The sequence below is a fragment of the Pholcus phalangioides genome, unplaced genomic scaffold, assembly GCF_987345545.1.
Source record: "Pholcus phalangioides strain wild (caught in Gottingen) unplaced genomic scaffold, Ppha-v1.0 ptg000001l_1, whole genome shotgun sequence".
Lineage (NCBI taxonomy): Eukaryota > Metazoa > Arthropoda > Arachnida > Araneae > Pholcidae > Pholcus > Pholcus phalangioides.
In genome coordinates, this window is record NW_028301594.1 from 21,244,317 (window position 1) to 21,269,251 (window position 24,935).

General features: G+C 35.2%; 1 protein-coding gene across 1 annotated transcript; it reads left to right on the forward strand.

Moving 5' to 3' along the window:
* Nucleotides 1-2,479: 2,479 nt before the first annotated feature.
* On the forward strand, nucleotides 2,480-22,037 carry LOC149090051 (uncharacterized). The gene is made up of 4 exons (XM_089232030.1): nucleotides 2,480-4,505; nucleotides 9,727-9,944; nucleotides 18,882-18,956; nucleotides 21,694-22,037. The coding sequence occupies exons 1-4, from the start codon at nucleotides 3,202-3,204 to the stop codon at nucleotides 22,035-22,037; spliced, it is 1,941 nt and encodes a 646-aa protein (XP_089088156.1). The 5' UTR covers nucleotides 2,480-3,201.
* Nucleotides 22,038-24,935: the final 2,898 nt, after the last annotated feature.

Sequence of the window (24,935 nt, forward strand, 5' to 3'; positions counted from 1 at the left end):
TGTATTCGTAGCTATGAACGCCCCACTAATACGTTTCATAACCCCCCCCCCCCACCCCCGTCATTTCATTGGAAGGGGATATCACCCACTCATGGAGAAACTGGTCAAAAACCAACAAAAATAAGAACATAAAAACATAGAATGAATCTGCGGAAAAATTCCTGAATAAAAAAATGCAGTCGATCCCGCTTATAACATTCCAACTTACAATTTTCTACCACTTCGTACGACTTATTTTCGTGGTATCAACATTAAGTAATTCTCGTGAAGATTTTTTCTGTTTAAAGCGTTTCTTCACTTACAACGTTTTCTCATGACAATTTTTTGAAAAACGTTATAAGCGGGATCCACTGTAAAAACAAATTCTGAATGATTTGACGACTTGTAAAATGGAGTAAAATTCAAGTTATGAGGGAAATTTCAATAGAAAAAAAACAAATATGTGAGATATTGTAGGGGTGAAATGGGATATTGTGTAAAACTGTAATTTTAAAAATTGTGAGTGAAATATAAGTATAATTAAGCATGAAACTTGAAGACGACAGAAATTTCAATGAAAATTATATGTGGAATTGTGACTAAAAAAATTATGAGTATGAAATTATAATACAAATTATATATATATATGCATGTGAAATTTCAATTAAAAAAAATCACGATTAAAATTTCAATTAAAAAATCACGATTAGAATTTCAATTAAAAATTATGCAAGGGCCGCTGGGTTGCACAACCGTACGACCACAGGAGGCGCCGCTCTAAGAGGACGCCAAATCAGAGGTGAGAGAGCGAAAAAATATTTATATTGATCAAGAGAAAAATTAGGGAAAACGATTTCTGTCAGCTCTCTAAGAGGGGCAATAAATCCGAGGTGAAGAGCAGGGCCGTTTTGAGAGCATCTTGGTACTCCCACCCCAATGCAGAGCAGTAACTAGATACCTTTTGAGCCGGGACAAGCTTATATTTCTGTGCCTCCGTGTAATGTGGAAGGAGCAGTTAAAAGGTGGATTCGGCTTCCCCACTAATCTAGCACCCGGGTACCGCACCCGCCTACTCCCCCTACCCTTTGTTGCGGCCCTTCTCCATCTGGCTAAAAATTTAGGCCTACCTCTTGCCTACGCCTACTATTAAAAAATGTAACATCTAATTTTCATGAGACTTCCTCTGAGGGACCTCACGAACACCCCCCCCCCCTCGGGGACGTCCCGGGTAGGCCCGTGCGTAAGACTGCACTGGTGAATAGGCAAATAATAATAAGGAAAAAGATTTCGTGTCCCCTCCAAAAGGCGCACCATATCCAAGGTGAAAGAGGGAATATTTAAAAAAAAACAAAAAAGAAGAAAATGATCTCTGTCCACTCTAGGAGGGGCACCGAAATCGTGAAGAAAGAGCAAAAAAAAGTTTATTGACTGCAAAAAAAATTAGCGAAAATTCTTTCTGTCCACTTAGGAGGGGCACAAAATCCGAGATGCAAGGGTGCAATTTTAAAGAACGACGCAAAAAGTTTGGGGAAATGATTTCTGTCCGCTGTAAGGGGAGGGGGGGGGGGAGACAAAACCGAGGTGGAAGAATGGAAAAAAAATTAAAGAACCACAAAAAATGAAGGAAAACGATTTCTGTCTGTTCTTAGGAAAGGCATCAAATCCGAAGTGAAAAAGTCGAAAAAAATTAGGGAAATGATTTTTTGAGGGGCGAAAAATCCGTGATGAGAGATAGAGCAAAATAAAGAAAATCTTATTATTCAAAGAAAAGTTAGGGAAAATGGATTCACTCCTCTCTAGGAGAAAGTCCACATCTCTCCGAGGTGAGAAGGCGAGAAAAAGAATTTTAAATTACCAAAGAAAGAGAAATTTAAAGAAAATTATTTCTATCCTTTCGAGGAGGGGCGCCAAATCCGAGGTGGAAGAGCTAAAAAAAATTAATATCGATCAAAAGGAAGAAAAATTGGGTAAAATGATTTCTATCAGCTCAAGAAGGGTAACAAATCCGAGGTGAACAGCAGGGCCGTATTGACAGCAATCCTGGGACCCTCCCCCCCCCCCCAATCCAGGGACGCAATTAGAACTTTTGCAGCAATTAGAGCCGGGTCAAGCTTGCATTTCTGCGCCCCCGTGTAATGTAGAAGGAGCAGTTAAAAGGGTGCATCCGACTCCCTCACTAGTCCAGCGCCCGGGCACCAGACCCACCTACTCCCCCCCCCTCGCCTAGTTGCGGCCCGGGTCTATCGGGCTAAAAATTCCGCAAAACTTTTGCAAATTTTATTATCTCATTCTCACGAGGCCTCTACATCTGAGATCATCCGGGGATCGCCTCATAAGACTGCACTGGTTAACAATTAAAATAACAATAATAATAAGGAAAATAATTCCGTCCCCTCTCCAACAGGTGCACCCAGTCCGAGGTGAAAGAGCAAAAAAAGAAAAACGTAAAAAAATAAAAATATATGTAACAAGCAAAAGGGGAGGGGGAGAAAGAGTGGCCAACGCGTTCTTACTTCTTAGAGGGGGAAGGTGTGGGGCATGGGAAGAAACCAGTTCTAACAATCACAGAAGGCCTTTTAACAAGATACAGCTCATTTGAATTTCCACGGTTCATTTGTAGCCAATAGGAGCAGGCAACACAAGTGAAAAAAGAAGCGATTCACGGCTCATTTTCGACCAATTACAGGAGGCGTTTTAACGGGCAACGGTTCACTTTCATTTCTGCGGCTCACGGCTCTTCACGGTTCATTTGTAGCCAATAGGAGCAGGCAACACAAACGAAAAAAGAAGCGATTCACGGGTCATTTCTGACCAATTACAAGAAGCGTTTCAACGGGAAACGGTTCACTTTCATTTCTGCGGCTCTCGGCTTGTCACGGTTCGTTTGTAGCCAATAGGAGTCGGCAATATGAGCCGTCTGCCGTCACGGTTCTTTTCACAACGTTTTCAAAAGCCTGCTTGTTCTTGGTAGTTTCTTGTATGCGATGGAAGTGTAAGAGCCGCGGTTCTTTTTTCAAGAACCGTGGCTCACTCACTCTTTGAAAAGAGCCGCTCTTCTAGACGGTTCATGAGCGGATCGCCCATCACTACTAGCCATGTATCGCCGGGCGTGATTCTATTTTAATGTCCTGCATAATTTTGTCTATTTGTAGATAAATCCAATTTATAATTTTACCAAAGCAAAATATAGTATCTACTAAGTAATTGAGAAATATTCTCCTAATGTCTTTGTCCATTGAGAAAGCGGGGACATCGCTCAAAGACGAAGAGGACACTTTTGGCTCGCTCGTTGAACGCTTCCGATCCACGACCGTCGTCGAAGACAAACGGTCGGCCATCCAGGCCATAAGGGAACGACTATCTACGGTTGGACCGGAATCTCTCGCCCTTGAAAAACGTGTAATCGATTGCGGCTTTGTGAGGGATTTAGCTCGCTGTCTCGAAAGATACAATAACCCACCGCTGTTGGTCGAGTGCATGCGCGTCATCTCAATAATTGCTTCCGGTGATTCCAGCCATAGGAGATCCGTCATCGACGCCGGAGTCGTTCCGCATCTGTTGGAATTCACGAGGTCCACATCAAGCGGCGTGCCTGAGCAAGCCTTCCTTGCGCTGAGTGACATCGTCGGCAACGAACCTAACTTTTGGGTCAAAGCGATAGAACTGCAAATATTGTCTCATTTATTGTACTACATAAGGACCCATTTGCCACTGTCTGTTCTACGGGCCATTAGTTGGATAATCAATTTCCTCTCGTGCTCCACAGAACAAATGCCCCGCCAGATTGTCGTCCCTCAATTGATTCCCTTCATACAGAGATTCCTTCACAACACTGATGAGATCATCTTGATCCAGACATTGGGTACCATCTCGAATCTTTCCCAATCTGATTTTCAAACTGGGTGGATTCTGAGACGCTCTCACATAATAAATCATCTGCTTCCTCTCGTCCATATGAGAGGTAACATAGGAGTGGAGGCCCAGAGAGCACTCGACAATGTCAACAAAGATGAACCCACCTCCACAGACAATATCAATGGGCATGCTCTGTGCAGTCTCCCCGACATACTGACTCGAGCACAAGAGACAATTTCAAAAGAAGCTGTTAGCTTCATATTCATCACTAGAGCGAAGAGCAGACACCAAATACAAGCCGTCATAGATGCTGGTTTACTTCCAGTCATCACCAACAACCTGGGGAGCTCCAATGTATATTTGAGACGACAGGCTGTTAGAGCGGTTTGCTGTTTCGCTGAAAATGGCAGCAATACTCAGGTGCTAAAGGTTTTTCATTCAGGTGTGATATTAACACTGTGTCAATCATTAAATTATCCCGATCGCATTTTGCGTCAACATACTCTGTGTGCCATAAAAATGATTGCAAAATCATTGCCCCATAAACACAATGTCTGGCTCCAAATTGAAGCTAGTGGTGTGATTCCTGTATTGAATAATTTTCACACTCATCAATGTGATGTTTCCAAAGACTTGGTGGCGTGGATCATACAATATCTTCGGGATGCGAGGTGAGAATATTCATTTTTCTTTTAAATAATTTAAATTTTTTTACTAATTTTGTTTATATTGTGAAATATAAATCAGTTTTCATTGCTTGAAACATTTACAACAAAATAATTTTTGGTATAATCACTCCCATGGGGCAACTTTTAGTTCGAGAATATTGTCCAGGTCATGATGAGAGGTTTTAAAAATTTGGTTATATAAATATTTTAGAAATCTTTAGATTATAACCTTAAATTATTTTAAAATTAGATTAATTTTCAGAAATACGTTCACAACAAAAGAAATTAAATAAAAGTGGATTAGTAAAGGAAGCTATTCTTATAAAATGACTTTCATTGCAAGATACAGAACTGTTGTTCTTTTCCAATGCACGTACATTCAACTCTGCATCACTCGCATTTTATTAAAAGTTTTGAAATTCAGTCCTGTTGGTTTAATTTTCTTGCTTTCGAACTTTAATATTGTGGTCTACAAACTTCAATGTTCCCATCTTCTTGATGGGAAGAGAGACGGGGCAGAGAATATTCTCTCAAAGGGTCAAAGGACTACTATTATAAATTACTAGAGAATATATTCTTATCGAAAATAATAATTATTCTCAAGTTATTTATCGAGATTAGCCTATTTATTATAATAACCGTTATTACATATATTCTTGATAATACTCTCTGGAAAGATTTCGGTAACAATATTCTCCTAGATGAGAATATTCTCTATTATTAATAATTTCAAAATAATTCTTATTATTTTCTATAAGAATATTCCCAAGTAAATTATGAAAGTAGTCCTTCCAGAGAATATTCTCAAGGATATTATATGTAACTATATTATAAACAGTAGAATATTCTCATCAAGAACTTATAAGAATATTCTCAAGTTATTTATAATAATAGTCCTACCAGAGAATATTCTTGAAAGATTATTCTCGAGAGTTTTACATCTCTAGAAAATCTAGTCTGACAAAGGCAAGCTCCTCGAAAGGATAGTGAGCTTCCAACCCACAAAACTAAATACACTATACTTATCATTAGAGACAGTATAGCTATAAATGAGTAACTATAATATATCTTGTATGAGGTAGATCTTGTTTTAACCACTCCTGTTTTAATATTCTTCTGGTCGGCACCAGACTCACTGTTTTCATAACGACAGTGCCATCTTAACGTATGGGCCCACCCAGGCATTGCAAAAATAAGAACTAATTGAGGTTTTCGAAAATTTTCCAGGTAGGACCTCAGAAAAAACAATTGGTCCGGGGACCCCATGATGCTCTTAAGACTGTCCTGCATAACGAAATTGTTTTATATGTTTCAAATATCTTGAGAAGTTTGCAACACAAACAGAAGCTAATGATGTTGTCTGAGAGGCATTTTTGAAACAAATCCAATCATGTGCCACTCTGGACGACAGGCTCATGGCTCAAGTTATCTTCTCCGCTTCAAAAAAATCAGGCAATGATATTTTTGTGTTGGGGACGTGGGTCTTTATGGCACTACATATCCCTATGCTCACAGACAGCAATATTGCACTTTCGAAATTTGCCTATTGCAGACCTGTGGTTGTGGAAGAAACAGGTTTTCATTAAGAGAAATTGAGTATTCAGTCTATATAATAATCTTAGTGACAAAACATGTAGAGACATGTTTTCCTGGATAGAGCCCATTTATTGTATGAGTAAACAAGTTTGTTATATCTACCGGATATCCAGTCAGAACTTTTTCTTTCTGAGATATAGTTTGGTTATCAAATAATTTTCAATAAGGTATTGAGTCCTTTCTTGCAAATGTTTTGTTTTCTTCACCCTCTTTGCTCTTTAAATTATTGTCTGTGGTTTTAGTTGGAACTTTTTCCCATTTCTAAAATATATGACAAAAGGGAATAATTACTAAGAATTCAGAAAAAATCGAATGTTTTGATAATTTTCAATGTTATTTTGACATTGTCATCGCTGAGCCGAAACTGCTGCAGCTATTAACATGAAATTTGGTTACTAGTTTATTTCATGATGTAAAGACTCACTAAGAAGGGGTTTTTGAAATTTTAAGGGGGTCAAAAGAGGCGATCAAAGGTTGCATAGAGACCCCAATGCAGAATATGCCGAAATGTGTGACGTACGTCGCAGAACAACCAGTGTTGTTGCAGAACAATCTGGAAGAATTTTAAGAAAAGTGTAGGAAAACGCTATTATGTATATGCAAATTTTTACTGCAGAACATTTCCAGTCAGCTGAGGCTTGTTGCCGAACAACGCAAATCATTCTGCTTTGGAGCATAGAGAAATCATGCCAAGCCGAAATCGTGGGAGCTACAAATATGAAATTTGGTCAGTAGTTTTATTTTATGATGCAAAGATTCACTAAGAAGGTTTATTTTTTAATTCGACCCATAAGAGGGTTCAAAGGTTATATAGAGAAGTCTGGGAATTGTGTGTGTGTGTGTGTGTGAGAGAGAACCCATGCCCTCTCACTTGCCGGGTGAACACTAGACCGCAAGGCACTCTAAGGAAAGATTGAGATATTCATTGCCTTTGTAGTCTAGTGCGCTCACTTGGCAAGTGAGAGAACGTGATTTCAATTCTAAATTTTCTTTCTTCCCTAAATTCATCTTCACATCAGCCAGCTATTAAAGCCTTCATATGCGTACACTATTACTGTGCAATGCACACTTAATTGTGCATGATTCAGGTGCTGAAAACTCGTAAGGATACCTTCCCTGAAAGCAAGCCATTGCATCAAACTTTTTTCTGAGCCAGAGTAATGATGAGCTTATAACATAGCTGCCAAGTCTCCCGAATTTTAGCTTCATTCCTCGCCCTCCCAAAAAGTTCTTAAATCTCCAAAATTTCTACAAAAATCACAAAAAATCCCTAATTGTCCCTAAAAATTCCCTATTACATTTTAAAAAAAAATCCCCACTTCTAAAACAGTCCCTAAGGAATTTCTTGTGGGGCATGAAGTCTTTTGCCTCGGTTTTTTTTTTTCTTTCGAAATGACGTCACGCATCGTAAATGGGGAAAATCCTTTTTCAAGGAAGTTTTACAAACCCTCTGATGGTAACAAGAAAGGTGTTTGTCTTATCGTTCAGGAAAATAGCTTAGCAGCCAATAGTCCTCTGGATAATAATGGAAGATTATAGTGCCGCGCATGTGGTTAAAATTTCTTTTGTTGAAGTTACGTATGTGCGATATAACAAAACATGAATACTGATAAGCAAAAACATATTTAATTAATTTTAAAGATACTTATTCCCCAATGAATTTCCTTTCATCAAACGTTCCAGAAAAGGGCAGACTTTTCCTTTTTGTATAAGTTGTGTTATGGACATAAACATCGGTCGGTCATGATGACTGACATCATCACCCATGTGAAAGGGAAAAAACATCAAGCAAGTGTCCCAAAAAGTCGGTGTTCTTCAAAAATTGACGGTTTTTTTCCCTTCATCTTCCGATGTTTTTGGGATCATTCGCGCAGAATGTTTGTTCACGACGTTTCTGATTTATTTTTTTAGATCACCATTTTGAAGTTTTTGCCATCAATTTCACTTGTTTTTTGCATAGGGATTTTATTCCCGAGGTTTTAACTTCCATGTGTATAAAATCTCTATTTTATTTGACTTCAATTTTTAAGTAGGAATGTTATTCCCTACGCTGTAACTTTTCTGTGTGAAAAATCCCTTTTGTATTTATTAGGGGAGTGGTTTTAGTATAAAATATGGGTCCGTGCAAAAATCTCCCTAATTTTCATTTTCAAAAGTTGGCAGCTATGTTATAATGGAAATTTCTAAGAAAACACAGTGAAGAGCAGACTATCTGCAATGAGGAGCAAGTAGCATGGAATGATTAGTTCCATTTCTAACTACAGTGCATCCCACTTATAACGTTTCTCAAAAAAACCGTCATGAGAGTAAGCAGGAAAACGCTTTAAATATGATATGTTGATGAGAATTTTTTATAGAGTTGAGGCCGGAAAAATAAGTCATTCTAAGTGGGATCGACTGTATAGGAGGATGAAAATATGGTGGAGTCCACATGAAATTATGATCCAACTTTCCCGATTGAAATCATACAAATTCATTGCAGGGGGTCACTCTGTGCCGCACTGCACCAAAATTTTTTGTTTTGCGCCATCCTGCTCCAGTTGTGTATTTTCGTATTTTTCTCTGCCAAATAGTGAATTTTGCCTCAGTATGCCCAGAGTTCATGCCAAAAATGTTTTGTTCCTGCTTGCTGTGAAACGATTCCTTCCGGGAAGAATGTGTTTTATTCCACTGTATTTAAACAATCACCTTATTTAAACTATCGGGCGCTCATCAGACTTTCCATCGCGAAACCTGATAATATCCGTGATTGTGCAACTGAAGATGGTTTGTAATGGTCTTTCAGCTTTAAAGCGCAAATATGAGTCAGTTTCCGTTTTCAAAAAGAAAAAAAGTTACCACTGGAAGCAGCAGAAATTACTGTAGTTGATGATCATTGTGTCAAATCTTGATGTTTCATGAAAAAAAATTTCATTCCAGGTGTGCAAAGAGCACGAATTACAAATGCTAATTTAGAAGCTTTGCCAAATAATGAGCGTTAAAATCGCCAATTTTGCAGAATAAAGAGTGTTAAATTGCCAATATCACCAAATAACGAGTTTTAGATCGCCAAATAATGAGTGCTGAATCGCCAAACATCGTGTTGATTTTTCCGAAATTCTGTATAAAAAATTTTAAAACTTATAGAAAATTTTTAGCTCATTTGAAGTGCTGCTGTTCCAGACAGCAAATAGTGCCCTCAATAAGCAAAAATCATCTTGAATAGACTGGTGTGAAAAATTTTGTGACAGCCGCTTTTTCAAACAAGGTGTCAAAAGCCTGAAACACCATAAACAAAAACAAGCTGATGAAAAGATGTTTGATAACAAAAGACAGTGAGTGCAGTTATTTTATTTTGAAAAGGGGTGCAGGTTAATGAAAATATTCTTGGAGATCAAAACCTATATTCAATCAAGGACAAGGTTACTGTTAACCCTAGAATACCAACTCTACGTCTCAGAGACTTAGAGGTATAGGCAATTAACATGCAGTTTTATCAGTTTTTTTTTGTCTAGGGTTAAAACACGATTAATTTTTTGGTTTTTTCTCGGGAAAACGTGGATCAAAGTTTATATTTTTATTTCGTATGAAAAAAAATTACCAAATTTCGTATAACTGATGTACATTAATCTTTTTCTCTCATTTTTAGAAAAAGACAACATATAAGAATTTACATCAACTTAATGTTCCATCAGATGACAGTAGGTTGTTCTGCTTCTGTGTGTGAAAATACATATTGTGCAAAGAACAATTCATTTAAAATTTTAAGTCCGAATGCAACAGCGGCAGCCATCATAGGTTTTCTAAAAGAGAAACCAAAGTTATGTATGGAAGAAAATAATTTGGCAGACCCAGCAGATTTAGAAAGTAAGAATTGTTCCTTGAAAATTAATCACAATTTTAAGGCATAGAATACGGATATGATCCATGATCAGATACGGTCATAGATACCATTTTCGTCATTCGTTCCATTGGGCTAAAACCCCTGTGCGGACACCTATTGCTCCATATTTGGTTCAAATTATGCTCTCTAGATGGCAGCACAAGTTTTAATATTTCATTCACTTTTTAGCTATTATTTATTTAGTTCTTGTTAACCGTTTAAAGGCCAATGTTCCATAAATGGAACATAGTTTTTATTTGCATAAAAATAGATAAAAATTGATTCAAATATTTCCGGTTTTTTATCGTAAATAAAGAAAAGTTCAAAGTATTTTTTGAAATAAATTCAGAAACTTCATGTTGATTTAATCTTTTTTGGCAGAATTTTGAAATTTGACATTTTTTCCCCCATTGTGATTAAAATTTGCCAAAATTTCAATTTTGAAGTAAATTGAAAATTATTTTGTGTGTTTTCTATCACTTAATACATCGATCAAAGTAAATTAGTTTCTTTGTACTGTTAAACATTGAAGAGCTACGCGTGTTCTAATATGCATGTTCTATTTATAGAACATTCGCCTTTCAAGAGAGCTCGATTCTAGGAATATCTAATGTGCAGTACGCTGCTTTGATTTTCCCCATTCGAACCCCAAGGTGATGTCATCATTCGACATGTTTATGGGGGGCGAATTCTAGGTAATATATAACAGAGGAATATGCTTTCTGGAGGGTGAATCGTTTTATTTATACTGGTTGAGTACTTTTTATTCTTGCATTCTTGGAAATACATGTTTTTGTGAACCGCAGACTAATCAAACCGTGATGGGTAAGTGTGGATAGTCTTTTTATGTTCAGCTGTACGTAACCATGTCCGGAAGGTATCTGGCATTAGAACCTGTAGGATATTTAGAAACATTTATATATATATATATATATATATATATATATATATATTATGTGTATGTATATATATACAGGGTGATTATAAAAAAACTATCATAACATTCACAGAAACTGAATGAAATTTTGGCATAAGGTATTTTGATGTATGCGCTCAAGAATATGGAAAACAACAGTGTCACTCTAACAGTTACGGTTACAGTGAGAAAATTTCAAAAATATCAAATGGCAACACCAAGTTTTTTGTATTGGAATGCGATCTCCATTGTGAAAAACCCTAAATAGCGTTCGAACGGCAACTGTAGCATGAAAATCACCGGCGGTAGATAGGCTAAAAGTGAGGACAACCAATAAGGACAGAGAAGCAGCATAAAATAAAGCATTTTATTGTGTTTCACAAATTTTCCACATGACCTCCTTCACACACGATGGCACTTTGCATGCGGCAGATGGTGGATAGCACTGCAGCATGTACCATGGCAATAGGAATCTCTTGAATCGCAGTTCTGATGGCATCTTTCAAATCAGATGCAGTTTGCGGACGAAACTGATACACTTTGGATTTCAGATATCCCCACAGCTAGAAATCCATTGGTGTGAGATCAGGAGACCTTGGTGGCCACGGAAACGGGAAATGACGGGAGATAACTCTGTCGCCAAACTGTTCACTTAAGAAATGTTTGACTGAAGACCCTACATGTGGAGGAGCGCCATCTTGCATCCACACAACTTCAGATAGAGCATTTTGCCGTTGCAATGTGGGAATCGCGTAACGAGTTAACATGTCCAGATAGCGAGCACTCGTTACTGTACATGTTTGCAGATAACCGGCTGTAACCAAAAGTAAGGGCGAGGATGAACGTACTCGTTATACCACGCCACACAGTCACTTTTTCCTCGCGTAATGGACGTGCAAGCACATCATGTGGATTATTGTCTGTCCAGTGCACACAATTTTTCAAATTCACGTTACCAGTTAATGAGAAATGCGCCTCATCTGTCCACAGAATGCTTAAAGGCCAACTGCTATCTTCATCGTACCGGATAAGGAATTGATTCGCAAAATCCAGCCTTAATTGATAGTCTCCCACTTCCAACATCTGGACACTCTGGAATCGATACGGAAACATGTTTAGAACAGAGCGCAGAATCTTGTGGACAGTTGAATTCGGCAGATTCAGAACATGTGAAACACCTCGTGCTCTTGCGGGACGAACTGTGCTTATCGTCTGATGAACTTCTGCAACAGCTTCCACGGGAACGGAAGGTCGTCCAGACCGAGGTCGATCGCATGTGCAACCAGTTTCTTCAAATTTATGAATCAAGTCCCGTACAGCTTTGACAGTGCGCGGGCCTCGCCGTAATCCATGGTTTCTGCAGTAAACACGCAATGTCTCTGCGGCATTTTGTCCATTCAGGTAATAAATCTTTACGATTTTCCCACGTTCTTTCCCTGAAAGTGCCATCTTGTTCGGAATGGCAGAAAGCAACATACGTGGCTCACATTTCGCAGTGCCTTTTCTTTCACCTAGCGTGATGACGTCAGTCATGACTGTGTCTTACGTAGAACCCAAAATTTGCATTTCTTGGTTTGTTCTCGTTTTGTGGAGCACTAATCAGGCTGGGATCTCAGCCGAAGAAACGGTGTGACGAATGAAACGAACATTAATGCTCTGGTGCACGGCAAAGTCCTTTTTACTTTTTCCTTGCCTAGCTCTGGGGATTTTCATGCTACAGGTGCCATTCCAACGCTATTTAGTGTTTTTCAGTATGGACATTTGATATTTTCGAAATTTTCTCACTGTAACCGTAACTGTTAGAGTGACACTGGGGTCATTCCATGTCAAATCACCCAGCCATGACACCCATAGTCTCAGATTTCAATGATTTTTTTTGTATTTGTTGCATTTACCATCCTTATTAACTGCGTGAAATATTATTTGCATGTCTCTAAAACTTTTTGAGAAAAGAAATGTTGAAATTTAACAAAAACTGATGCAGATGACTTTTCCGAGGCTCAATTTTTAAGCGGCATTGTTTGAGAAAATAAATCATAACTTTTTCAATTTTCAATATAGTCAAGTGAAATTTTCACTAAAGTGTTCACAAAAACATACAGAATATGAATAAAAATAATTCATACACTTACATTTGAAATTTACATGCAAAAAAATTATGTAAACTTTGTTTTTGTGGAATTTTTCGTTAGAAAAAATACAATTTTTCAAACGTATTTTTAGACCAGAGGCACAGCAGTTACCAAAACAACTTTTATTTTAAATTTCTCCTAAATATATGAAGTAAAATACTGGGGAAAAAAAATAATGGTTTTTTGACCGTTAATATGTTTATTCTGGCTCGCAACACAAAATTCATCAAAATAAGACTGGATCGTTCCGATTTCAAATCATTCAACTAGATACTGAAATGCAACCTATCATCCCGAATTCCAATTATTATTTTTTATTTATTGCTTCTACCATGCTTGTTGACCATGCAAAGTTTCATGTACATATCTCAAAAAATTTTTGAGAAAAAAAATGTTTTCTAACCTCATGAATGACGTCTCTTAGGCTAACCCATTCAAGCAATATTATTTGTGAAAATATATAACTTTGCAGATTTTCAATATATTCAAATGAAATTTCCACTAAAATGCTCACAAAAAAAATGTAGATTATGACTAGGGAAGAAAATTTAAACCTTAGAGGAAAAAAGTCATTTAAATTTAATTTTTTTATTATTATTTTTTTATTTTTAACACAATTTTTTAAACACTTTTTTTTGGATGCACAGCAGGAATTTTCAATTTTTTTAAAATTTAATCCTATTAATATATTAAGAAGACTGTAGAAAAGTAAACATTATTTTGACAGTTAATATACTTGAGTAACAAAACACAATTGTACTTATATGACTACATTAATTATATTTGTACATTTTGACTTAATATAATGATTTATGCTTAGTAAAGCGAAATTTATATTTTATTTTTCATGTACGCTTATACATTTATTACAGTATTCACTAAATTAAGTTTAGAGTAGTTAATGCAATAATTCAAAAGAATTAATAAATTTTAAAATTCTAGGATTAAATGAATTTATGAAATAATTAGAAATGTTAATGTAATGTGTCAAATGGGAGTTGGTGAAAAAAAAAAGGTTTTAGGTGAACAAAATAATTTTTCAAATTTAACCTTCATGTTCAGATTCTTAGAAGTGTTCAAATTCCAAATAATTAATTTCACTTTTAATTGATCCATAAATATTTCTTATGATGCAACAAAGACAAACTTTTGCAATCTGATATATTTTTGCATAAAGAATTATTTTGTATTTGATAAATCCAGATAATATTAATCATATATATATAGATTAATTTTTGAAGTTTTTTAACATGCTTAATTATAAAGTTATTTTACCACAACAGTGTTAATTTTTTTTTAATTACTTTGATTTTTACAGCATATATTTTAATAAACATATATTTAATGTATATGATAAATATGAAATGGTTATACTTGTGTGAAAAAAATCTACATTATAATATTTAACACAAGCCTCTATATATTTTTCCCAAGAAATAATTTAAAATTGCTGATAAAAAGCCAGAATATGAGGCATTAAATCACAAAGAATGAAATTATCAGCTACAACCTAATTGTTGTAGCTGAGGCAGATGGAAGAGAGTAGAATTGAAAACCTAATGTATATATTGCCTGGTGGTGATATATAAGATGTAATGTTTCTTGTTGTGATGATTATTGTAAAAAATAATAATAGCTTCTGTGAAGATATAAACTATGGCACACTGGTCTTTGTCCTTCAGAGGGCAGCTGGTGTTTTATTTAATTATAAGACTTTATCATCCCAGCAGGTGATGATAAAGTCACTGCTGCTGCTTCATTGAGGAAACTAAAACAAAAGTGTTAGAACTAAACTGCTCCCCATAAAATGATGCAAGTCTCAATTATGATCTTGCTGAAGACAGAATGTGCTCCATAGAGTAGCCAACTCAGGGTTAGCAAATTTTTCTTATGATAACACAATTTCCATTTGAGCTAAATACTTTATATCATTTTGGAATTCAAAGTAAAATGTCAGAAAAGACACTTGAAATTTATAGTGTTGGAAAAAAAACTGGATCTGACTGTCATAAAAATGTAAAATCTGTTACCCATTACATCATTGGACCCATCGGACATCAATATTGAGGAGTGGAGCAAGTTCTGAACATTTATCTACTGTATGTTTAAGCATCATAGAGCTTTTTTCTCAAAGTATGAAATACATCCGAAAGCATGCTTTAATCCTTTAAAATGTCAGAAGAAAAAAAATAACAAAAGGTTTAAGGATAGTAAACTTGTATTTTTCATGTATAAATGAAATAAATGGTTGTACAAAATCAATTCCAGGGCAAAAAATATGGCATGCCTGTAGGGACAGTGAATATAAACAACAAGTTAGGTGAAGAAACTGAATACTGTGAAGAGATGAACAGTGATAGTAATGTAGAGAAGTAACTTGGAAAAATGTCAATTATTAAACAAGAAGCACTTGAAGAAATAAATTCATGTCTACAGAACATAGAAGAGTCACCAATTAAACTTCATAGGGTAGCTCCACAGTGCAAGTCAAACAATGCCAAAAGAAAAGTTGAATCTGCTTGTAACACTTTCAAACCAAATGTTTGTAAAGTTTTTGAAGAATTACCAGAAAATGAATCTCAAAGCACACTTAATGAAGATATTAAACAGAAAGCAAATATGATTATTTTGATAAAGTTAATTAGAAATAAGACTCAATTTAACCATCACAACAAGAGGAAAACTGCAAATTTTAACTCTGGCCCCTGCTTTAGGAAAGGGGAACAAGGAAAAAAAATCTGAAGAGTTCAATGTCACTGAATATGCTGTGCGAAAAGCAGGAGTGCTTTTGTAAATGAAAAAGCAAAGGTGAGCCATTGTGTTTTTATTGTAAAAAGAATCAAAAATTAAATTTCATCAATTTTTTTGCAATCTAATTTTTTAATGCAAAGGTTTAAATTTTTTTCCCTAGTCATAATCTACATTTTTTTGTGAGCATTTTAGTGGAAATTTCATTTGAATATATTGAAAATCTGCAAAGTTATATATTTTCACAAATAATATTGCTTGAATGGGTTAGCTAAGAGATGTCATTCGTGAGGTTAGAAAACATTTTTTTTCTCAAAAATTTTTTGAGATATGTACATGAAACTTTGCATGGTCAACAAGCATGGTAGAAGCAATAAATAAAAAATAATAATTGGAATTCGGGATGATGGGTTGCATTTCAGTATCTAGTTGAATGATTTGAAATCGGAACGATCCAGTTTTATTTTGATGAATTTTGTGTTGCGAGCCAGAATAAACATATTAACGGTCAAAAAACCATTATTTTTTTTCCCCAGTATTTTACTTCATATATTTAGGAGAAATTTAAAATAAAAGTTGTTTTGGTAACTGCTGTGCCTCTGGTCTAAAAATACGTTTGAAAAATTGTATTTTTTCTAACGAAAAATTCCACAAAAACAAAGTTTACATAATTTTTTTGCATGTAAATTTCAAATGTAAGTGTATGAATTATTTTTATTCATATTCTGTATGTTTTTGTGAACACTTTAGTGAAAATTTTACTTGACTATATTGAAAATTGAAAAAGTTATGATTTATTTTCTCAAACAATGCCGCTTAAAAATTGAGCCTCGGAAAAGTCATCTGCATCAGTTTTTGTTAAATTTCAACATTTTTTTTCTCAAAAAGTTTTAGAGACATGCCAATAATATTTCACACAGTTAATAAGGATGGTAAATGCAACAAATAGAAAAAAAATCATTGAAATCTGAGACTATGGGTGTCATTTTGGCATTTTGCCGGGTGATTTGAAATGGAATGACCCACTGTTGTTTTACATATCATTCTTGAGCGCATACCTCAAAATACCTTATGCCAAAATTTCATTCAGTTTCTGTGAATGGTATGATAGTTAGGGGCCCATATGTCGGGATAGTTTTTTTTATAATCACCCTGTATATATGTATATATATATATATATATATACACATAATTAGTAAGATATTTATAACTCGCATATGTATGTCAATTACTTGCTAATGAAAATGGGAACATCACAGATGTTATTGTTGTGTGTTGAATATGATTTAGTGACAACAGTTCCAACTGATGTATGTGGAATGCTAGATATATATTTTGCAACATCGAGGATGAGGTATTAGAAATTCCCGTAACGAGTTTTTAAAAAAATGTAGGGCAGAAAAAAGTGCAACACTCATGTGAAGGTTTCAAGAAAAGGAAGTTTTAAGCAATCCGAAAAAAAACAAAAAAACAATGCATTTGATAAAAAAAAATTCTAGAGAATCCGATCAAAAATCTCAGCTCTGGATTTCCTTTGAAAATATTTGCCATATAACCATTATAGTACGTTGGGATAATTCATTCAGAGTTGCGAGAAGCAGATCTTATTTTGCATTTGGAATTCCGAAGAGGAGTGACAATGAACCTTCTACGAAAGAAGGAAAGGTTAATTAATCATCCAGGTCCACATTGTCACCTGAAAAAAGATGTCAGGCCATCTGATGGCCATTATATTGTGTCTGCGACGCAAGGACGGTGTGCAGTTTCCCAAAAAACACTACATACAAATGCTACCAATGTGACAAACGGGTCCATCAAAGATGTTTTCCTTATTTTATCACGGACATTATAAAAAAATTTGAATTTTCTTCACTCACATTTTTATGCTAAAAAATTGGTATGTGTTGCGAATTTGAAATTGTAGTCCAAAATAGAAAATTTCGTGAGATAACTGTACTCCAGAATTAAAAAATCACGAGAATATAGGCGATACCAGTTTCCGCTTTCACCTCTCCCCAAGTGCCAATGTTCCATATATGGAACGTCGTGAAAAACAAAGGAAAAAATTTTTTTCTTCAAATTTCAAAGTTGATCTATGCATAGGCATGGAAAAGGACCTCAAATTTCAGAACAATGAATGATTTTGTTCATAGTTCAGCCTTTAAACGGTTAATGCTTAGCAACTCTGATGCCAGTTTGCTGGTTGTGCTTGTTCATGCTGTTTAATGTGGCTTTTACTGGTAAATCCTTGCTTTTTCTATCACTAAGATTCCAAAGAGAAAAAAATGAGGTCATTGAATACAGTGAATAATGTAAATGGGAGTTCATGTTCTTGCAAATTAAACAATGTTGGGAGAACACAAATATGCTTAATTTTGGAGGAGAAAGGAATATTGGAAAGAAAAATGGCTGAAAAACAGAAAGCAAGAGAAGATAGAAGAACTTGCCATAGATGCAGTTGTGTATGATTGGTTTGTTTCTACAAGAAAAAGCTTGAGAAGCTGCAGAAGAATTGTGACTCATCAAGTTTAAGGCTTCCAATAATTGGTTAGATCATTTTTGTGTGCATTACAAAATTATATTTAAAAATTTGTGTGGTAAATTTTGTGAAGAATGGAGTAAAAAATTTGCAAAAATTATCAAGGAATATTCTGCCAATGATATAGACCAGGGATGGTCAACATCTGGCCTGAGGGCCTTATGCAGCAAATGTTAGAAGGGGTTGAAATACTCAGCAAAACTAACCAAACATTGGTTGATCAGTTTTTCCAAAAGATGTAAATTCAGTATATGAACTTTACACAATATTTGTTTTGTAATTTTCATTGCGTATCTGTGCAATAATTATGTGCTTTTATGATTTAAATGCATCTTATATTATCAGAATTTCATTCATTTGCAAGCAAAGAACCATTTCAAATATTGTTAGTACTGTATTTTACAGTTTCATCAGGAACCCCTTTTGATGTGGTCACCCCTCCATGGACAAAACAATAAATATTGTATTTCATGTTCTGGAGATTTGTTGTTGTAATATGTTTTATATCACAAGACAAGAGTTTATAGTTTGACAAATAAGGATGAAAAATGTGGGAATCTCTGATTCTTTGTATTTTATGTTTTAGTTCAAATACCAGAAGTGATGAAGAAAAGAATAACGATGGCAAAAAACTACATTTCTAAACTGCAACAGAAAATTGGTAGAGCTGTTTTATTTCGTTATTAAAGTTTTTTGTTTCTTTAGTAATAGCGTGATCCTCATATTCACAAGGGATCAGCACGATCCATCCAGGGAATTTGTTAATTTTAGTAAACACACATCCATGCCCGAGCCGGAATTTGAACCCAGACTTGCATAATGAGAGGCTAAAATTCTGGGTCATTTTGTTCTGACAAAGCATGCAAAGAGCTGCACAATGAAACTTACAAAATTGGACCAATTCCAGTTTTTCGAACATATTGCACGACCAATAAACATCAAAATAATGTTTTAATTTATTTTACTTTATTGAACCCCATAAAATAAGCATAAACTTTTGTGTGTCGATCATTCAGTTTTAAGTAAAATTTAAAATATTAAGAGAAATGTTTTCAATTTTGTCAGTTTCCATAAACTTCAAGTACAATGTGCGATCTGAATGAATGCCAGGGGCTCTGCCACCGGACTTATCTCGTTGCCGAGATCTCTTCCAGCTCAGCTTTGTGGCAGAGTCTGGAACAAAGTGAGTGCACTTAACAGTCTGAGTGTGTAGCTAGTGTTGTGTCTGGTATTTCAGTGCTGCCATCTATGCTTCAAAATTATGAGTGAGGTGTAATGATTGAATATTTGTAATGTTGTAGGTCTGTTGCTCTCTGTGGTGAGACTTTTTAACAGGGAGATCGGCTCGCATTTACGCCTTGAAGTTGGGAACCGCAGAAAACCAACTTCGGCCGGCCACCGGTGGGGTTCGAACCTGGGTCCTCGCGATGAGAGTCGGTCACTATGACCACTTGACCACCACAGCAGCTACGATGCGCGACCAGATGTCAATAGATTTTAAAATTTTTTTGCTTCATTTTTGTTTTTATTAAAGGAGGCAACTTTTCCGCACTATAACGATTTGAAAATGATTTTTTTTTTTTCAACCCACCCTAATGTTCATCATTATGTCCAAATATACATTTTTGGTGCATGTTAAACTGTGTATTTGGTATTTGATTAATAAAATTGACCACACTATAAGGGAATAATTGTTCATACACAAACACAGCCCCTTCTGCGTAATTATATCTGAACCTTGAGTTGTATACAGAACTGTAGCAAGAAGATTGATTGTGAAATTAATGAATAAATGAAATGTAGAATAAATGAATTCGGATAATGAAAATTCTGAGAATTTTCAGAAATGGTGCCTGAATTTTTTTCCTCAAAATTTTTCAAACCCAGCAGAAAATGTATCCAAAATTGTCCTGATCCATCAAAAATAAAACCTTTAGCTATGTAACCAGAACCATAATTTTTTTTTTTTAATCAAACCCAAACTTATAGGAGCTAAAGTCATGTGTTTCTCTTTTTCTTGAATTCCTCGCTGTTAAAGAATACCAGTTTCATTAAATTAAATTTAGAAATGTTTTTAAAATAGCAGTAATAATTAAAAAATGATCTGGTTAAGAAAAGGATATAATAGTTATTCTGAGGATTCATTACTCTGGAGGTATTTTCCACTTGTCCAAATTAGCCATTTTTTGGAACTTAAAACTACAGAATAACTTATTATGATTAAATACAAATGTCAATAACATTATTGTTTATTAGTATCACTTTAAGCAAGACAATCCGTCATGTATAGCAACAGACCTACAGAATACCTTCATCTGGTTGATGATTTTAACAGGCTAATTTTTGGGGTCAGGCTTATATTTTCTGGTTAGGTCTTAGTTTCAAAGAAAAACTATGCTGTTTGTTCTTTTTCACTTGAAGATGTTCGTTACCAATCTTCAATTCAAGTTATTTTGTCAATTCAATGTTATTTTTGTCTCATGATATTTCAGTTGTGAAAGTCTGATGTACCTGTATAAAACATAAAAAAAAGGAATGCAAACATTTAAATATTTTGTTAATGAAAATTCAGTTTACATACATTGGTTTACTTCTTCACAGAGGCTTCAATTTATTTATACAAGGTTTGTGTGTGTGGAAAATTATTGTGTATTATAAATAAGCAATAATTTCTGTGGATATGCTTATTACATATCAGGTATATTTGTTAAATTAAGCTCCATGGTTACAATTTTTTGTTTGCAGTTTCTTGTAACATATTTTAATATGTGAATCTAATACCTAAATGTTTACATAAAAAGGTAGAAGAATTATAAAAAGTGTGTTTTTGATTCCAAAAAATTATTTATCACATTTTTGTTCCTAAAAAAATCATTTAAAAATATTTCAAAATATACATATATATTCTAAACGCTGTACTATGCTGCAATTTTTGGAATACATAAACTAACCTCAAACTAAAATTTTAACCTGAAAGCAACACATTTTCGTCGAAAACAAACAATATTCCCCAAACCAATTTTCCTCAACAAAAAAAAAACCGGGGGGGGGGGGGGGGGGGGGGAATGGGCTGCATCTACCCGGGGAGCAAATTTGACAACCCTGAATGTCACCCCCCTCTGATTTTGTCACCAATTCAATCAATACCCTGTATATGTAACTGCCGATTATTGGTATCAAGCAAATGATTTAAGGATTTCTAGGCTGCTGAATGCTATGTCCTGTTTTTGATTATTTATGCCAGATTTTGACTTGATGCTCCCACCCCTACTGCTATCAAGTAGGTTTGGTATGTCACGGTATATAATATGAATGGCAAGCTTTAGATGATTATATAAACTGGATATGTGCATTACTTGTTGAAGCAATAAATAATTGATGCAATTATTCTTTTTTAGGTCCATCCAGGCGAATCATTCTGTGGGACGTATCTACTATGGATATTCCATACAAATATCTGGAAAATCCCAGCCGCCATTTGAATATTCTGAAACAGTATTTTACAGATGAAACAGCTATCGTGACTGCTATCTATGCATTTTGTCAGTATCCAACAGATTTGGAAATTATGAAGTCCTTTTCTGAAAGCGTAAGTGCTTCCTCCAAGGATGATGTCACTCTCTGCTATCTATATGACTGTCCATCTATGTGTGAGGAGTATTGTGTATGTCCATCTATGTCTCCGTTCAGTGCACAAGAGCTCCAAGGAAAGATCAAGCTATTCTTTGTCTTTGTAGTCTAGGGTGCTCACCCAGTAAGGTAGCAGATGTGGATTCTATTCTCCTGCAAGGGCAGATTAATTTTCTGTCTTTCCAAACTATATCTTCGAATCAGCCACCTGTTAAAAATCTTTGTGAGTGTTGCATTATTATCATACAACAGTAGTTCTCTCAAACTGTACGTCGCAGCGCCATGTTGCACCTCCAACCTTTGTCAAACGTTTTTTGAAGGTCCTAACAGAGGTTCTACAAAGAGATTCTTTGTTAAACAAGCTCTGGGGATCTGAGGAAGCTTGCAGATGAGTATTTGTTAGGGTGAAAGGAGCACCACAGTTGGAAAATGTTTGAGAACCCCTGTCATACGGTATGACAAAATAACATTATTCAGTATTAATGACTATCCATCAGATGAGTAGAAGCTCTGGTGTCTAATGGATACACATATACATTAGATCAGTTGGCTCCGCCTTCGATGCTGAGAAGGGGGAGACAGAAATGGCTTATATATTTACTTATATAATTTCATGGGTTATTTACACCTCATCTTCACTTCTCATTAATTCAAAGCAAACAAATTTTTAATTTTTGTAATTTTTAATTGCTAAATAACAAATTTTTAATTAATACGTTTTATTAATAGATTTTAATTATTAATTTTTAATTATTGGTGGCCCACTTGAGATATGATTTTAAAGCAAATGTCCCAGGGTCAAATTAAGTTTGATGCCCCTGCACTATAACAAGGTTTAACCTCTTGTAGACAGAGTAATTTATTTCAGAAAAATGTACCAAAACTAGAAATCTTTTTTGTTTGTTGTTGCGCATTATACCAATGAAAAGAATAAGCAAACTTAATACAAGTTTCATGGAAAAGAAAAATATTTTTTGGTCACAAATAAGTCGCCCCGTAGGAAGAAAGTTTTGTTCAGGGCGTTATTTTGTCCGGATTTTAGACTTGCCCTTTCACCTTAATTTTTTTGTACACACGGTATGTGTTTTCGAAATTTTTGATTTTCCACACGATCCTGATGTCGTAGACTTTGACCGATTATTCTAAATTAATCCCCTGGAATTTTTGCTCCCCTTGGTGTCAACAGTGAACCGATTTTGAGGCATCTTCGTTGGAAAAATTAAGAGTTTGTAAAAATTTAAATTTGTTCCAGGATAGAGAAGCAGGAGATGGCCATTTTTCGAACTTTCGTTTCCGATCTCGAAGGTGACGTGGAGAGAATATTTTTTTGTTTGTTTGTTTATTTTTGCAGAGGGAAACACACAAAATTACCGCTTTTCGTGTTTGAAACTTTTTGCAACGTCATCAGAATTTTTCTGGAGGATGAGACATACATGCTGATCTATTTTGTGGAATCATTACTTTAAGTAATTCATTAATAATTTCTTTTTTTTTTAATGGAAACTTACACACGTGCCGTTGATATTTGTTAACGTTGAATTTGGATAATGATTCTGATTGGAAAATATTTAGATATTTCAAGAAAGTATTCTATGTGTCATCTTGAATTTAAAATCATGTGTTAATTAATTTTTTTAATTTTCTCTGTCATATGACGAAATTCTTCCTGTATCATTAATTATGCGTCAAAGTATGTCATGTGACCTATCATTGGAACGCGGAATTAATTTCCCGTTTAATGGTAAAATTTGATTGGTATTTTTTTAATGATGTGTGTACGTAATTAAGCGTTTTCCTTTTTGTATAACATTTAGTGCATTGTCCTTGGGATCAGAAGAGTCGCCCCGTAGGAAGAAAGTTTCGTTCATGGCGTTATTTTGTCCGGATTTTAGACTTGCCCTTTCACCTTAATTGGTCAAAATTGATGTCGTAAAAATTTACGCCACGAATCAAAGTGTGCGCATTTTCGAAGCCACGCCCACTTTTCAATTTACTTATACCCTCGAAACGTCGGTGAGTTGGTCAGTTTTTGCTTAGTCGTTGGTCAGTCTTGGTTCAGTCTTCCGTGTTTTCTCTCGGCGAGAAAAACGCGGTTAATTTGATGTTAGTAATGTGAAATCGTTCTCGCGAGATGTTGCTTTCGCTACCGCAATAGTTTCTCCATTTTGTTGCCGAGGCAATCCTGAAGCCTGTCACCATGTCCAGAGCAGAGCCTGAGAGTGCGTTATGCCAGCGGAGAAGGATCCGGAGAGTTTTGTCCTATCTTGGATAGGCCGCCTGTTTCCCGATGTCCCTAGAACTTGATTCGAGATCCAAGAACTGTGGCAGGAACACTGACCCCTGGGTGGCAGAACGTCGAGTAACTCGGAATTTGTGAGTATGTGAGGTATTTTCCTCTTTGTTCTCTCTCTCATTCACCATTTCTTTTGAGTTCGTGGCGGTGATCCGGAAATTTGTAAATTTTTGTTAATATCATGATTTCATTGAGGTTAGATCAAACTCCCCCCTGTTCAATTTTCCAGTTAAGTAGAAATTTCTTATATGTGTCTTAATTCTAATGATCGCTATGGCAATGCACCCATTCGTGTTTATTTTAATATGTTTGTTTCGCTGTTTAAAGTAAGGGTTTGTTAAATGTTGATATTGGAAAAGCATTTTTTTTTCTGCAATAAGAGACTTTTGAATTTGCTCAATGTCAGTTTTGAAGTATTTTAAATGAAGCTGCTGTATTGTTAAAATATCTCATTGAGGAAGAAAAGTAATTAAAATTTAATTATCTTAACTATTATAAATGTGTATGTGTGACTTGTAGTGATTTGGTTCTTTTTACTTGTTTTCATGTGGTAAATGTTAGTTAAGATGGAACACTAGCACTCCCCGTTGATAAGGGTTATTTTGTGGTCAAGGTAACCACGCTCTGTATGCCCTATTCGAATCACTGGCCAAAGTGTTGAACGATATTCATATAAGGAGTAAAATGGTCATAGTTCTCATAAATAATAATGTAGTA

Bases quoted from the DNA above. Each gene is read 5' to 3' on its own strand.
- LOC149090051 (XM_089232030.1), top strand. From the start codon at position 3,202: ATGTCTTTGTCCATTGAGAAAGCGGGGACATCGCTCAAAGACGAAGAG. The intron at 4,506-9,726 runs GTGAGAATATTC...TCTCATTTTTAG, and splicing joins CAATATCTTCGGGATGCGAG to AAAAAGACAACATATAAGAA. The intron at 18,957-21,693 runs GTAGAGCTGTTT...ATTCTTTTTTAG, and splicing joins TAAACTGCAACAGAAAATTG to GTCCATCCAGGCGAATCATT.